We start from the raw sequence: 15,977 nt of genomic DNA on the forward strand, positions 1-15,977 counted from the left end.
TTATTCCAAATTGTCATCCAAATGGTTTAACAGTTCCCAAACCTAACTAATCCGTACCTTACTAATCTCCTATGAGTAACCGAAATGAAACTTAAAATGCTCGCAATGAGTAATAACAGCAAAGAGCTGAAGAAGTTCAACCTCAACTTAACGTAATAACCAATATTAAAATGAAAAAAGAACAAAAATATCGTGGCTGGTGGAATGTTTTCTGAGATTTTGAGGGCAACATCAAATTCAAAATAGCATTAATTACTAGAGCTCAACATCTGACATAGAAAATTATTCAGCAAAAACCCCACCCTGTGGAAATGAGTTCACTTTTGCAGGTGTCCCTTCTAAAGTGCTCGAAATGCGCCCCAAGGCGATAGATTTCGGCGATTTATCTGGTCGTTTGAAGACCCCGACATCCTGACGATGGTGAAGACGAGCAGGATATGATGATGCACAAAAGAGCTCGGTGTCTGAAGTGGGCATTCTCGAGAGTTCTTTGTATTCGGCTCAAGGTAAAGATAATGAAAATCCTAAGGATCCTGAGTACTTGCTTGGCCATTAGTATTCCAAAAAAGCAAATACATGGAGAGATACACAAACACACACTCACAACTGGTTGTGAAACAGGTTCGTCTAACACGGTCTAAATCTTTTTATTTTATCTCAAACCTTCAACTCCAACTACACACAAATAGATGACGTGTAGCGAGCATGGCACAGTATGGTTAAAAATTTCCCCACGTAACGTACACGTAAAACAAAAAAAAAGGTAACGCTTGAGCACTTGGTGAAGAACGCTTGATGGCTGTCGTCGGGAGAATAAATAGATAACAAAGAAACAAAACAGAAAAAAAACCGTAACCCATACACGCTACAAGGGTTTGTGAATCGGTGGCGTGCGCTGTCGTTGCTTGGTAACTTGCTGAAGTCCGACCGATAAAGATTCACTGAAATGAGCCTTCACACCCACACACTCAACCACTGTTCTGGCACTGTTATTTTTTGGTTTCGGGAGGTGTAGTTCCCTTCCTACTGGCATCTAGCTGTAAAATGGCGTTTCAATCATCGACATACGGATTGGCGGGGATGGGGCCTGCCGTCAAAACTTGCCGTCATCCGAGTGTAGCGTGTCGAGTCCGTCCTCCACGTTAATGTGGATGTTAATCGGGCGCTCGAGGTCGAGCAGCTCGGACGGAGAGCTCCGCTGCGGATCGTCCCCGCAGGTAGCAGCAGCTCCAGGTGGTTGCCCGCTGGTCGGTTCGTCCTCCCCCGACCCACCACCATGATGGTGGTCCGCGAGCGACGGAAAGCCGGACAGCTCGTCCACCAGCACACCAAGGCTGTGGTGCCCGTGGTGATGATGCTGCACCGACCCAGCCTGATGATGATGATGGTGATGGTGATGATGATGATGATGCTGCTGCTGCTGCTGCTGTTGGAGCGAACTCTTTTGCGCCGAATGTGTGCCGCACAGTACCTGCTGCTGCTGTTGATGGTGATGGTGCTGCTGGTGTGCCGTTGCCAGCTGCTGATGGTGTGTGGACGGTTGCTGAAGCAGCGTGATCGGTTGATCGTTGGCGCCCGGTGGTCCGGACGCGCTCAGCAACGTTTGATCGAGGTTGAAGAGGGACTCGTGCTTGAAGCTCTCCATCGCACCGAAGTGGTCCACGTGCAGGAACTTCATCTCGTCCTCATACACCGAGCTCGGATGCTGCTGCTGCTGATGATGATGATGGTGGTGGTGCTGATGCTGTTGAAGCTGCTGCTGCTGTGCATGGTGATGTAGCGACTGCGCGGGCCCATCGTTTGAGTGTAGCGTGCAGCAGCCGCCACTATCCTGGCTGGCCGCACTGACCGTCCCAAGGCAGCCGTCGGCAGAGCTGCTGACGGAGGTGGAGGTCGTGGTGTACGGTGTGCCGGTGGGTGTTAGCTTCGTCGTGGACGAGGTGGTCGTACTGGCGCCGGTAAAGCTGTTCCACTCGAACGTCAAACTGCTCGACCGGCTGCCATCGAGCGAGTTCAGATGGTCAAAGTTGAGGTTCAGGAACAGGTTGGGCGACAGTCGGCCCGGCGACGACAGCGAGCCAATCGTGAGGCGGGGCAGCTCCGCATCAACTACACTGTAGCCGGACGAGCTGACGACACCCGGGCCGGTCGGATCGTCTGCTAACCCAAGCGTCATACCGTGCAGGGAGCCCCCGTCGAAGGTAAGCCCCGAGCTGCTCGAACTTCCCGGCAGCACCACATCCACCGTATCCAGCAGTGATGTTCTCGCGCCAGGTCCTACATGGTGCTGGTGATGCTGCTGCTGCTGCTGTAGATGATGATGCAGGTGATGTCCAGCCTGTTCGCCCGACATCGCATCGCTTTTACCCAACCCGCCCAGTGAGGCCACCGCTTGGGAATGGTGCTGGGACTTCAGTCCCCCGCCCATCCCGTGCAGGACCTCGTCCGAAAGTCCCAGCCCATCGTCGTCTTCGTCGTCGTTCAGCATTCGGCTGCTGCCGGTCGCATCGGCCGCGTCCACCAGCAGGCCCACCTCAGCACCCAGCAGCCCAGTATCGCCCGTGCCGTCTGCGCGCGGACAGGTCGTCGCTGCCCCTGTACTGGTGGAGAGCACGTCCTGCCCGTCCTGGTCGGGGTCGCCGCCGCCTGGTCCGCCACCGGTAGTCTTTTCGCTCTTGCGCCACTTGGCCCGCCGGTTCTGGAACCAGACCTGGACGCGCGCCTCGGTAAGATCGATGCGCACCGCCAGCTCCTCGCGAAAGAACACGTCCGGGTAGTGCGTCCGCTGGAAGGCACGCTCGAGCTCCTGCAGCTGGAGCGAGTTGAACGTCGTTCTGGAAGGCGGATTGAAGAAGGTTGCGGATTAGTGTGGAAGGGCGTGCTGTTTGAGGATGCACACTGTTTTGAGGTTTGAATGTGCAGAGATGCGCTCTGATAAGGCTGGAGGTATACTGGAACGTGTTATGCTCCAGTGTGTTCTGCAAGGGGTTTCTTCTAGGTGATTTCTGTGTTTGAGGAAGATCACTGTGAAATTTGTCATTCGTGCAAACTTCATAAGAACGTGTTTTTTTTTGCTATAAACTGAGCACAAGGGAAAATCGATTGAAAAACTGTAACAGAACCACACAGTAAGCCTATCCAAGGACTGCGTATAGCGTGCTTTGCGAATACTCTTCATATCTTCCCCTTCCCACCACCGCCACTAATAATCACTTGCACATCCACTTAGTCCATCGTGTGGGCGTAGGTGCCATACCTGTAGCGGCGCTGCTTTCGCTTCATCACGGCGAACCAGAAGAATCCCTGAGGCGTATAGTACGGGATTCAGACGGCCCTGCGTCCAGCTGGTGCGATGTCTGGTAACCGTTTCTGGCCCGTCCGGTCGGTCGCATCGGATCGAACTGTGTCGCTCGCAGCCGTGCACCGCTTCTTCGATTCTCAACTTTGCCTTATCGGTGGTGATGGTGGTGGCGCTGGTGGTGTGCACTGCCATCACCTTCCGCAGGAATCGATCGATCCGATCAGCGTGCGTTTTGGACGCGACACGCTCTACACTGTGCCTGTACCTGTCAGGGCAGAATGGTGGACGGGACATTGCTACGGCTTCCATTGCCTCCGTGAAGTGCTGGACCTGCCTGGAGTTCGCGTGTGTATGTGTGTGCATTCTTTGTCTCTGCCCGCGTCCCGTCCAGCCAGCCTTCCCGGGCGTCGTGGGTCGCGAGACATAAGCGCCTGCAGAGTGTCGAGTGGCTGCTCCAGTTCCAGTTGCCGCAGTAAGCCGACCGGACGGGGAGCGCAAATCGCCCTTCGATTGCACCGGTACCGATTGCAGGACCCACCCCGTCCCTCCAGTTCCAGGTAGAGCCCCCCCCCCATTCATCCAATACCTTGTTGCGATTATGTCCCGGCCCTCCTCCCCGCCTGGTGGCTTACTGGTTGGTCGGGGGGTTGACAACGCGCACCATTCTACAGCTTCTATTTCGCTCTACCATATTGAGGCTCCTCAGGTTCAGGGCTTTTGAAGGAATGTTGTAGCGTCCAGAAACCCATACATGCGGTGTTCGAATTCCTTACAGTCCAGAACTCCCTTTTCCCCCACCCGCTCGTTTCCTCTCGCACTAGCCTGGGGAATATCTAAAGATTTAAGTACCATTTTCCTGTCAGTACTTTGGGACAACAAACGAAAAAATAAAACAAATGTAAAAAGGAAACAATCCAACATTTTTCGCCGCAGTCTCAGCCTGGTCGGTGTGCATTTGTGTGTGAGTGTATGTGTTTGTGTGTGTGAGCGAGGGTATCCATTTCTCTTCCGCCCTTCAAGTTTCTAGGGTTTGCACCATCAAGTGGTGTGGCGTGCCTTTACAGCTTAACGGCCGCCCCGTTCGCAACGCCATAACGGATGCAATCAGGAATTACTCGGCCTAGCCAAGTGATGCGACTTTACGCATCACGTGCATCTTCCGGGTTGGTGCGACGCCGATGACCTTCAGTTTTCAGGAGTAATGTTTCGTTTTTGTTTTTCAAACGCAATTAACCTTCATTGCGAAAGAACTTCATTGTAGCCAGAGCCTCTATAAAGAACACAAACTACAACAACTGTCCAATAGAGATGTAGCTTATAGCTCAGAACTAGTTCAAAGGCGGTTGAATCATTTTCCCGAAATACACGCGTCCCAGTCAACGAGTCATATTACCGCAGTACACGTATAATAACTCCTCCTCCAAGGCATACATTTTATCAATGAGCAAGCGTCATCACACCCACCGGAATTCCATTGTTCTTATTTCAACGCACCTGCAGCAAACCCGTTGCTGGAATCCGTGGAAAAGCGAAGACGAGTTCTGATAACAAGGCAGGAACAACAGGAAGTAGGTCCAATCCGTGCTCGTGTGTGGATGAAGATAGAGATGCACAAAACACAATGGTTTAGCTCCGTATAGCAAGGTAATTTTATATCGTGGCGCCATTTCGGGGGCGACCTGTCGTCCATTAGTAACCACTGGCAACGACGCCATCCACTGGATGCACTCCAATTCGAGCTACGCAGCCCCGGTGTATTATAAAAGCGTAGCAAGCGTACGTGGACGCTGGTTAGTGGTACACCAGTTGTTGGCCGTCCAGGTAATCTCCGTGCCAGGCCATCTTGTTGCTGGATTTACTCTGAATTGGACGCGGCGTAGTGATGAACTGGTGAAGTGTCTGGTGGATTTGGCATCGCCCAAGGGAGCTATTGCAGGCTATTGCAACAGGCTCTAGTTTAGCTCAACAAAACATGAAGTTAACGGTGAGTGCAGAGGCATTGCTTAGGAGTTTGCTAAAGAAGAGCTAAAAATCTTTGTACTCCTGTCCCGCAGCTGGTTGTGTGTGGTTTTCTGTTCGGTTTGATATTGGCGCCCATCGATGGCCGACTAAAGTACGCGGAGGTGTTCCCAAGCGAAGCGTTCCAGAAGCTCGGCGACTCGGATGGTCCGCCGATGCGTGACCCATCCGAATCCGGGCCAGGCAAGCAAACGGAACCATCGGAACCGACCGACGGGGGACCACTGAACTGTTTCCCGCTGGCCGACCGTTTGCACAAGTACGACTGGGCCCGGTACTATCTGCGCCATCTGGCGGCGGGCTCGGCAAAGGCTGCCGGGTACTCGCCGGCGTCGCCGGGAAATGCGGAGGAGCGCCCCGAAGCGCCGGACGGCTCCAGCATGGCTGGGTTCGTGACCCGTAAGCGTTCCGACTTTAACCGGGAGATATCGACCGACCTGTACGCCCAGTACCCATCGTCATGTGCGTGCCAGACAAAGGTAAGGTCCGTCCCGATCCTCGGTGCTCGGGGACATTCTCAGGAAAGGAGCTCGGTAGATCATTCGTTTCGAATTCTCCCACAGTACGAGCTGCTCGATCTTGGCTACACGCACTTCCCACGCTACATCGTGAATGCGATCTGCCAGAACCGGAGCGCCAACAGCCGGAAGTGTTGGCGCGGCTCCAGCTGCAAGGAGATCCCGTATAAGGTGCGCGTGCTGACCAAGCGGTCGGACAACGAGTCGGGCGAGCAGGACCACCACTCCACGCTGCTGCCGGAGCCGCTGCGCGAGTACTGGCGTTTCAAGACGGTCACCATTGCGGCCGCCTGCCAGTGCTCGATCTGACGGTCCACCGTGGACACCCGGGCTTTCGGTCGCATCGATCCCAACCTGGAACGATAACCGGAATAGGAGGGCGTTTCAGCGGTGCCGTCCTGAGGTTGCTAAAATACACTGTCAACTTGTCCGCTACCCAGGCTTTGCTTTTACTGTGCCAAAAATGCGAGGTAGGCCTCCGTTTGCCACTCGACGTCTGTGAGGGGTGTGTGTGTGTGCGGTGTCTTTCTTTTGGGAAGAACGGATACCACTAGAATAAATATCGTGGTCCTCATAATAAAGCAACGTGTCTGATGTGTCACATACGGGAAGATACGATCATGCGTCCTCATTACTCGCGTGACGTCTTTTTGGGTTTGCTGAGTTGTCTAGCCACTAGGAGAGTCTTTCCACAAGATGGACGATAGCAGCAAACTGATTGCAGAACCTTGTCCCAATGTTGAATACAGTTGGCAGTGAAGAGGTGTGGCTGGCCCGTTTCGGTCTGGAGATCGTAAAGCGTAAAAGCGGTACGCCCCGGATAATGGGGAGCCGTCGTCGTCGTCGGCAGAGCTGCGAGGGTTGAGAAACTCTGGGTGCTCGTACTCGGGCTTTTCCAGCAGATCCTATTTTCCAAGAGAGCCATTTTGGGAAAGCATGTGCTGTTCTGAGAATCAAGTCAGAAGAGAGCTTCGCAGATGTCATTGTGTATGTATGTGTTTGAGCGAGAGAGCGAGAGTATGTGAAAGGTCCTTTACCCTACAACTCCCTTCTATGCAAACAAAAACGACACCCCTCTTCCTGTTATCATCCCTTCGTACTTCCCGTAGTTTTCCACTCTCTGTTCTCACTTCCGTGGCCGAACCGGGTATTCTCGCAATCTCAACTTCCATAGACATGTCTGCTTGATGTCTCTCTCACTCTCCCGCTCATTCAGCATTGTTCTGTCTGCTCGCTCTTCACACCTTCGCCAGCTCGCTCGGACTCTCCGGCAATTTCGTCAGGGACGCTCTCGCAGCCCGAGTTATCCTGGCACGGCAGGCAGGCAGCACCGACCACAGTCCAGACTTCCAGGCCCAAGCCAGCGTTCGCCGTCGGAGGATGACGAAAAAAGAAAACAAGGGTGTGACCGGAGCATTGAAGGCAACGCCAGCACGACGACGACGTGTTTGCGTTTAGGCGAGTACCGCACGGTTTCTCCTGGTCGGTTGTGTTGCCTTGGGACGTTGGGACGCAAAACGTGCAAACACGAATTCGTGACACGATCGTCGATTGGGCACGTACGTGCGCGGTGTGCTGTAGTGAAAGTAGGGCAAAGCGTGCAGTCCCCGAACAGTGCTGTGTTGCGTTCAACTCAGCAGAAAAAAGGGGTGTGATTTGTGAGCCAGAACCTTGTAGAAAACGCGCCCGGTGAAAATCCTGCAGGAGTTTTTTTTTATCCAGAACTCCAATCAAAATTGAAATTAAAGTGAATTCGTGTGCAACAAAAAACGTGACAGAACAGCACGAATCCCGTGCGTTGCTCCCTGCGCCCTATTTCGCAGCCGTGCAAAAGGGAGCAGAACGGCAGGAAGGGACAGAAGTGAAGAAGCAAAAAAAAAGGACGCTCTGCTCACTCTCGTTCGTTCGCTGTCTCGCACAGACGCGCCTCGGGTGCGCACAACAAAGAGCCTGGGTGCGTGTGCGCGCGTGTTTATCCTTGTGTACGTGTACCGTGAGTGTGTGTGATAGCACAGAATTTGCGTTTTTGTCCTACAGGAGTAGAGGAAATATACAAGAAAAAAAAAATACATACACCGTCACCTCCCTGCTAGACCCTAGCGAGTAAGTCCCGGTGATTCATCCGTCAAAGCTGTGGGCGATGGCGCACGAAGGCTGCTGAGACCCCGGGGGGGGGGCGACAACCTTTTTTTGCGGCGATGCAGTCGACGGGCAACGGCAACGGTGGTTGGCACGGCACGCAATGCCAGTGAGCCGTCATCGCACGAGAAGCAGCAGAGCCTTGTACCGTCGTCGGGTGTGGGTGTGCAGCCCGTACAGCCATTCCCAGTGGCCGAGCATCTGGGCGACAACCCGCGGCGCGGAACCAACTTCCCCGGAGGGTCGTCGGGGCAAACATCTGCCCGGCAGCCCGCATGGACATTGAAGATCCTGAGTAGCAGCAGCGCAGGAGGGCCTCCGCTTATCGCCATCTCACACAGACACAGTGAGAGAAGAGTGTCGTTTGTGTGTATGTGTATGTGTGCCGAAGTAATGGCACTGCAGTGATAACTTCAAAAGCCGAAAAGCTGGCAAGCGAGAACATCTTAAAAGCGTTCCCAGACAATAGAGGCACAGGCACAGGGAGTTAGGTTTTGCTCAAGAGCAGCCTCTTCAGAGTTCGATACCGTCGCCTGGCACGTCTCGCAGACCAGGCACCCAGCGATCCCAGGGATTTGGTGACGCACTGTCTCCTCCCTGGTGCGTCATCGGGAAGACATCCGCTCAGCTCAGGTCGCTCTCCGCGGTACAGGAAGACGTCGTGGTACCTCCCCCGCGAGTCCTGGCTGCTTCAAAAACAACAAAAAGAACGGAAGTGAACTCCCGTAGTGTCTCCGTAGTGCGCTCCCGAACCAAAGCTGGCCGTGCGGTGTTGTGCTGGCGTCCATCATCCATCAGCTCAAACTCCGCACCATTCAAACTGGGCCAGCGAGGGGACCGCTCCTCTCTCTCTCTTTCTCTTACACACTTTTCCTCCTCACTCTTCCGCACAAATCCCATCCCTCCTTCCCCTCTCTCCTACATCAGCTTCAACCAGCTGCATTGAAGACGGCCAGCACAGCGCGGTCTGCCCCGGTGTAAAGGGTCGCTAGCGGGCGGCGGAAGCATTCCTAAACCCCGGCCGCCACCATGGGCTACCTGGGGATGGCCGAGGACGACGATCAATATCGGGTGCCGCTGATAGCGAAGCTGCTGCACGCCCTGCCCCACTACAACATCACCTTCCACCGGATCAACAACACATTTCGCCCATCAAATGATGTCTATCTCGAGGTGATTAAACTTGCATTGAACCGTTTTTTGTTGTTGTTGTTGCTTTTCTTTCTTACCGTAGAATGTGAGTATGCGCGTGTGTATATAATAGAGAGAGAGAGAGAGAGAGAGAGAGAGAGAGAGAGAGAGAGAGAGAGAGAGAGCAAGCATGCGAGTGTGGTAGTAAGGTAGAGCGAGAATATGCAACAATGGTTGCCCGCTATCTCGGGTGGTGGCATGCATTATCCTTGCATTATCCACTTGATTTCGCTTCTGGAGCGCCTCAATTTCTGCAACCCGTACAGCGTCTCGTGCTTATTAGGTGCTTCAAGGCGCTTTGGGGACGTTCGATACATCTTGTAGTTCGTTGTGCGCTCAGGGCACTTTCTTCTACTCTTTTTGGCGTTCTATTTTACTTCACTTGCCTGCCAAGAGGAAGCGGATGTGGCAAATGTTGTTACCGACTGTACCTGCTGCTAATGATCTCATTTGGCAGTATGCCCTCTCTGGGGAGGGCGGGAGATTTGCATTTTGCAATAGGGCGTTGGTGCCCGCTATCCGACCATGCTTGGCACCGCAACGACGACATGTCGCGGCCTAGCCTACTTCGCGAATGTGATTGATTGATTTCTCCGCGGCTGTGCCGTGACGAGCAATTTAATTCCATTTCATCCATGTCTTTTTGGGTCATTTGTTTTGGGATGGGAACGGGTTTTTTTAAGAATAATAATTAATTTGAACTGAATGGCCTCATTCATCTCTTTCAGTGAGAATGATGGATGAATCGAACGGTTAGACGACCTCATGTTGACACATTTGTGTCCTGTTGAATGTCTGCTTTAGACTCTTGGAACTAACATTATCTGTCTCTTTATCTCTCTAACTCTTTCTCTCTCTCTCTCTCTCTCTCCCTCTCTCTCTTATTCCTTTCGTCTTTTTACCACCAAATCTAGAGCCTCGGAATCCTCGGCTCGATACCGGCCGCCCTGCTGATAGTGTCGCTGTTCGGGCTGCTGCTCTACCTGCTGACGCGCTGCTGCGACCGGAAGCCCCGGCCGGCCCACTCGATCACCAGCCTCAAGGTGACGCTCTCGATCGTTACCGTGCTGTGCTGTGCCGCGATCGGGCTCGGCCTGTACGGCAACGATGACCTGCACAACGGGCTGCTCGAGGTGCTGCAGGCCGGCCGGAAGGTGGACGGCGTAGTTTCGTCCGTGCGCAACCAAACCTTCATCCTCGAGAACACGCTCACGATGAAGATCCAGCAGCAGCTGACCGAGCTGGAGGACATCTTCGACCAGAAGACGAACAACCAGACCGCCCTGGCGCAGCTGCAGCAGGCGCTGCTGACCGCGAAGGGCAACATTACGATCGCAAAGAACGCGGCTAACGACATCCGGCGCCCGCTGGTGGGCCTGACCATCACCGACTTCCTCACGGTAAGCTGTCTCTCTCTCTCTCTCTGTCCCTGTTTATATCTTGGGTTTTTATGAGTTTCGAATGTTTTTTGTCTCTGGTCTCGCTGCAGAAAGGAGACCAGTGGGAATTGATACGCTGGCCCGGCACGGTCGCCATACTGGCGCTGCTGCTCGTCCTGTGCGCGGTGCTGCTGGTCGGCGTGGCGCGCCACTCGCGCTGCGCCCTCATCCTGTTCAGCGTGTGCGGGCTGCTGGCCGTGACCGGCTCGTGGCTCATGTCCGGCCTGTACCTCTCGACCTCGGTGGCCGTCGGCGACCTGTGCAACGATCCGGCCGACTTTCTCGTGCACCAGGCGCCGCACGAGCTGCCGGCCGACATCCTGCTCTACTACACGCAGTGCGATATCTCCCGCTCGAACCCGTTCACCCAGCGGCTGCGCGAGTCACAGAACGCGATCAACAATGCGCGCAACGCGATGAGCACCGTGTCCAAGTGAGTTTCATTCATTTAATTCATTTAATTCTTTTATTACTTTCACAGTCTGGCTTTAAGGTTTAACTGAGTATCGTATCTTGACTTCAATATAATAACAATAATTCAAGGATGTGGAAAAAGTCACAAATATATACATTTATATACATACATAAACAGAAAGAGAGATTAGGAAGACTGTTGAAAAGAAAAAGAGCAGAAGAGCAGCTAAGCATTTAAAGACGAATTAAATTCAAAGAGATCCTGAAAATAGTTTAACTACCTGAAACAGGATAACAGAGGATCGTTTTCCATGTCTCTTTCAAATGTGAAACAAGATGTGAATCTATATTAATCCGACATTTCATCTCAGATTAAATTTATTTGAAATTAAAAACTATTTTGATGAAAATTTAATATCAGAGCGATTTGGAATAACATCTTGCAGGTGGTGAAAAACAATGTCACATTAGAAAGTGACTTGGAAAACCCTGTATGACAATACAATGTCTAGAGGATGACATCAACTGATGCCACGGGAAGATACATATAGACACATATGCAAGCAAATCTGGAGTATCAATAGATGAAGCAAGTAACCCGCCGATAAAACTTGACTCACAGGACGGCGCTGGCTTAGTGATGGCAAAATAAATAATTGTAGTCGCAGTCATAGAGAAGGAGTTGTGTAAGCCAAAGATACATCGACATTTCCTAGTCTAGTGCATCGCTCAATACTAGCAGAACTCCATGTCATAGTCCAAAATTGGACGAACTAGGTTGCAGTAAAGAGTTCCTAAACAGGAAAGATCTCTAAAATCAGGTAAAGCCCTGAATATGAATCCCAAGGTTTTATTTGGTTTAGTTATTACATCCTCCAATTGTTTTTTGAAGATTAACTGGCAATAAACTGTAGTCCCAAGGTCATAAATAGAGGAAACTCGAGACAGAGTTAAATCGAGTAGCTTATAATCGAAGGCATATGGACGAGTAAAAGAGGGACAAAGGCACATGCAATTAGCAGAACATCATTCAACTAATGAATTTAGGATGAGTGGAAGTTTTTCACAATCAGTACACAAAGAATCAGAGGAAAGAAATTGATGTCATCCGCATATTTCTTTTCATTCTTTTCATAAATGATGTCTGTTCAATCCTTATGTCCTGTCCTGGCCATCTCCTCTTCGCCGACGATTTGAAAATATTTCTTCCAATCGCAACTGAGCGGGATCGCCTCACCCATCAGTTGTTTGTTAACTCCTTGTACTGCTGGTGTTCGTCCAACTTTTTAAATGTGTGTTCAGAAAAATGCTCGGTAGTAACCTTTTCTTGTGCTCGTAGTACGTTGATATATTATTATTTGTTTATGGGTATGCAGTTAAATCGTGTTAATCTAATTCGAAACCTACTGTTTGAGGACGGACTAACCTTTTCTGTCCATATAGATAGCATCATTAGTAGAATCAGCCAAATTATCTACCTACTAATTCGCTCAACACTTGACTTCAATGATCCTGCTTGCTGCTTTAAAATTTTGTATGTTGCTCTAGTTTGACCTCTATTAAAATATGCCAGCATAATATGAAGTCCTACCAGTATTAGAGGCATTACTCGACTTGAAGGTCTCCTCTAAAGTCACCTCTCCTTAAAGATGGCTTGACAGTCGGCTTGAAAGTCTCCTTTACCCCATATCCAGTCCGTTGTCAACTTATGGGATGTGATTCATTAGGAAAAAATACGGCATATTACTCAGTCTTGCTTTACTGTTGATTTGATCCCAGGCACTATCGATGTTGATCTAACCATCTCTCTACCATTCATTTCTACGTTCCTTCTAGATCCCTCTGCCCTCCCTCCTCAATTGGCTATCCCCACACGTCGACGCTTGTATTGTCATACAGGGTTCTCCAAGTCACTTTCGAATGTAAACATAGTTTTTCACCGCGTGCAAAATGTTATTCCACATCACTCTGATATCTAATTTCCAATAATAATAATAATGAAATATCACAGTGATATGGAATAAAATTTTGCACGCGATGAAAAACACTGTTAACATTCTAAAGTGACTTGGAAAACCCAGTACAGTAACGGACATTAAGATAGGACCCTTTTTTTCAATGCACCGTGCACTTGTTTTGCCACGTTACTCGTGTTTGTGTGTGTGTATGTGTGTATTTGTGTGTGTGTATGTGTGTGTGTGAGTGTGTGTGTGTGTGTGTGTGTGTGTGTGTGTGTGTGTGTGTGTGTTTGTGTGTTTGTGTGTGTGTGTGTGTGTGTGTAGTAGTAGAAAGTGAGTGTGCTTTTTAATGTGTATTTGCAAGTGCGCAGGTTTGTGTCTGAAAAACATAGCTTGCCATGATGTCATATTGCGTTGAAATTATTCTTATTATGTGTGTTATCATGTGAAACATTGTGCGTTTACACTTGGATAAAAACTAAAGTTTGCATCGACAGCAGCCCTTGTTCCTCGGACGAAAACGCAGGTGTGCTGTTTCATGAATGTGAATGCGACACCGGTGCGAAATGGACACACGCACAATAGCAATGAACTCGGCATTCTCTCACAGGTGTTTCTCCAGTGCACGCCATTGAAAGGCCTTCGTGCATCTCTGCGTTGCACGTTGTGTGCGAATGGTAAACTTTGTGCGTGCATTGAGCTGGCGCGCAGTTGTTCTTTTCAATGGGCGTTTTGTTTCATGAGCGCGGCAGTATTCTGTTCTCGATTTTGAAGGGAAGACGCTTACTCGCGTACTCGTTGATAGTTTTTATCCATGCGATGTTTTCGCTCCTCGACAACGATGTAATTCATCGCGTATAGAAGTAGAACGCAGGCAGAGCACGGGATCAGCCGTGTCCAAGTTTTTAACCAGCGCGTTCTTGACGGTCCAAGCAAGCAATGTTAGTAACAATGGGTCGAGGTAAACGTTGTACCGATTATCAGCGCCATATGTAAAAGCGAATGGCTGCTGCTGGCATTAAGCGCAAAAGGATCGAGTTCGTAATGGAACGATCGCGCACTTTTGTGGCAAACGCGCTTCGGACAACCGAAACGTGCTTAGACAACTGAAACGCGCTTGAACAACCGAAACGCGCCAGTCATCCGGATGTCCTCAGAAGACCACGGCGAAAGAAGACCGTAACATTGTTAATATATCAAAAACAAACTGATCGCGAGGGCGGTGGTCCTGCTTATCACACCAAAAACCTAACCCAAAACACAAAAAAGCTACTTACAAATCTATCCGAAACGACCTACTTGTGAAACAAACACACACATCACTACACATTCAAACATACATCCACACACACACACACATGCACACACACATACACACACACACACATACACACACATACACACACACACAAACACATACAAACCACACATAAACTTGGCCCAACGGGTGCACGGTGCGTTAAAAACCCAATGCCCTATCTTTCTGTCCGATACTGTACCTTCTTTCCGTTCCCATCTCCTCTTCTCTCACTTTAACTACATACTGAATAAAGCAATTTTTGCTTCTAATAGGAATTAATCTTCACTTATTCATAGCGTTCAAATCAATTAAAATAAATAAATAAAATAATAAACAAACAATTACATAAATACATATAGAAAATGGCCATCTGGAGGTACAACATTATAGATTTCATTGATGAAAAGAATAATCAATAAGGGACTCAGCAGTTAGGTTTTACTCTAAAACATCGATCTTTTAGATAAAAATTAAGCCAAGTTATCATTGTTGTCCCAAAGCCAAGCCTGAGCTGGTGGAGGGGGTTCGTCGTCTGCTGCTTTCTGTTCTTTTACACTAACGTACTTTCTCTTCCGTCCGCTTCGCTTCCTAGAATCTCGCCCGTACTGTTCAAGAACGCCGGCCTAGCGCCCAAGCTTGGGTCGGTCAACGCGGACATTAAGCTGTGCGAGCGTCTGCTGACCGGGCTGACCGCGCTGGTGGACTGCCGCGCCGTCCACTACAGCTACCTCGTGGCGACCCGCGGCCTGTGCGAGTGTGGCCTGCTCGGGCTGGTGCTGATGCTGATCGCCAGCTTCATGGCGGCCATCCTGCTCACCATCATGGTGTGGGTCGATTCGCACACGTGGATCTACATCCGCAAGAGGTAGGTTGCGCGCACGGGAAGGGGGGAATGGGGAATATAGTCATTTACATGAACCGGAGGGTGAAAATTGGGGAAAATTTGACAACAACAACGACAACAAAATCATCCCATTCACACTACCATCCCACCATACCCACCCCCATCTCGACCCACATCGGGGCAATGGTTTTGTGCGCGTGTGTGTGTGTGTTTTTCTCTTGCAGAAATGATTATGCGCAGGTCGAGGAGCAGTCGTACGTATCACACCAATTGCATCCACAGAGCCATCCAAACATGAACACTCGCACACTCCCACATCATCCCAAGGGGTAAGTCGCGCGACCAGTGGGCACCCAAACGCTCAACCCTCCCTTTTCTCTCCACCCTTTCCGCTCTCGTTTCGTTTCATGGTATGGATGCAGCCCGCCGGTCATCAGCGGGTCGCACACGATCGCGCATCCGGGCCGCAGCGCCAAGCACGACCTGGGCCAGATGCAGCAGCAGGCGCAGCAGCAGGCCCAGCAGCAGGCGCAGCAGCAGCTGCACCACCAGCAGGCCCACGCCCAGGCGGCGCAACAGGCGGCCCAGGCCCAGGCCCACATGATGCACCATCACCAGGCGATGATGCGGGCCGGCGGCACCCACACGCTCGGCCGGCTGCCGTCCCACAGCAGCCCGACTCACCTGCACGGCCCGAACAACGGCAAGTACGCCACTCTCAGTAAGCACTGCAAGACGCTCGACGCGAACGACTTCTACTGAAGTTACGCCGCCTGTAACGATAGAAAGTTCCATCCACCCGCCATGCACCCGCAGCAGCACTATCACGCCCACAGCCACCCGCCGCAGCAGCA

At 51.0% G+C, this 15,977-nt stretch overlaps 3 protein-coding genes across 4 annotated transcripts; 2 read left to right on the plus strand and 1 right to left on the minus strand.

The window, feature by feature from the left end:
* Positions 1–607: 607 nt before the first annotated feature.
* LOC120955530 (homeotic protein ocelliless-like) lies at positions 608–3,846 on the minus strand. The gene is made up of 2 exons (XM_040376528.2): positions 3,257–3,846; positions 608–2,834 (listed from the first exon to the last, which is right to left on the minus strand). The coding sequence occupies exons 1-2, from the start codon at positions 3,280–3,282 to the stop codon at positions 1,094–1,096; spliced, it is 1,767 nt and encodes a 588-aa protein (XP_040232462.2). The 5' UTR covers positions 3,283–3,846; the 3' UTR covers positions 608–1,093.
* A 1,160-nt stretch (positions 3,847–5,006) lies between these two features.
* Positions 5,007–6,562, plus strand: LOC120955848 (uncharacterized). Its single transcript, XM_040377077.2, has 3 exons — positions 5,007–5,285; positions 5,356–5,799; positions 5,884–6,562. Exons 1-3 carry the CDS (start codon positions 5,274–5,276, stop codon positions 6,145–6,147), a joined length of 720 nt encoding a protein of 239 aa, XP_040233011.1. The 5' UTR covers positions 5,007–5,273; the 3' UTR covers positions 6,148–6,562.
* Positions 6,563–7,168: 606 nt separating this feature from the next.
* LOC120955593 (protein tweety) lies at positions 7,169–15,977 on the plus strand. Of its 2 annotated transcripts, XM_040376657.2 has the most exons (6): positions 7,169–9,150; positions 10,083–10,568; positions 10,658–11,040; positions 14,872–15,144; positions 15,348–15,452; positions 15,546–15,977. In XM_040376657.2, exons 1-6 carry the CDS (start codon positions 9,007–9,009, stop codon positions 15,883–15,885), a joined length of 1,731 nt encoding a protein of 576 aa, XP_040232591.1. In that variant the 5' UTR covers positions 7,169–9,006; the 3' UTR covers positions 15,886–15,977. The 2 variants fall into 2 exon arrangements, with proteins under 2 accessions (XP_040232591.1, XP_040232678.1); XM_040376744.2 differs by lacking the exon at positions 15,348–15,452.

The sequence above is a fragment of the Anopheles coluzzii genome, chromosome X (genome assembly GCF_943734685.1).
Source record: "Anopheles coluzzii chromosome X, AcolN3, whole genome shotgun sequence".
Classification (NCBI taxonomy): Eukaryota; Metazoa; Arthropoda; class Insecta; order Diptera; family Culicidae; genus Anopheles; species Anopheles coluzzii.

Excerpts from the sequence above, each read along its gene's own strand:
- LOC120955530 (XM_040376528.2), bottom strand. The coding sequence starts at position 3,282 with ATGAAGCGAAAGCAGCGCCGCTACAG. Across the intron at positions 2,835-3,256 it reads CGAAAGCAGCGCCGCTACAG|AACGACGTTCAACTCGCTCC; the intron begins GTATGGCACCTA and ends TCCGCCTTCCAG.
- LOC120955848 (XM_040377077.2), top strand. Across the intron at positions 5,800-5,883 it reads CATGTGCGTGCCAGACAAAG|TACGAGCTGCTCGATCTTGG; the intron begins GTAAGGTCCGTC and ends ATTCTCCCACAG.
- LOC120955593 (XM_040376657.2), top strand. The coding sequence starts at position 9,007 with ATGGGCTACCTGGGGATGGCCGAGGACGACGATCAATATCGGGTGCCG. Across the intron at positions 9,151-10,082 it reads CAAATGATGTCTATCTCGAG|AGCCTCGGAATCCTCGGCTC; the intron begins GTGATTAAACTT and ends CACCAAATCTAG. Across the intron at positions 15,453-15,545 it reads CTCCCACATCATCCCAAGGG|CCCGCCGGTCATCAGCGGGT; the intron begins GTAAGTCGCGCG and ends GTATGGATGCAG.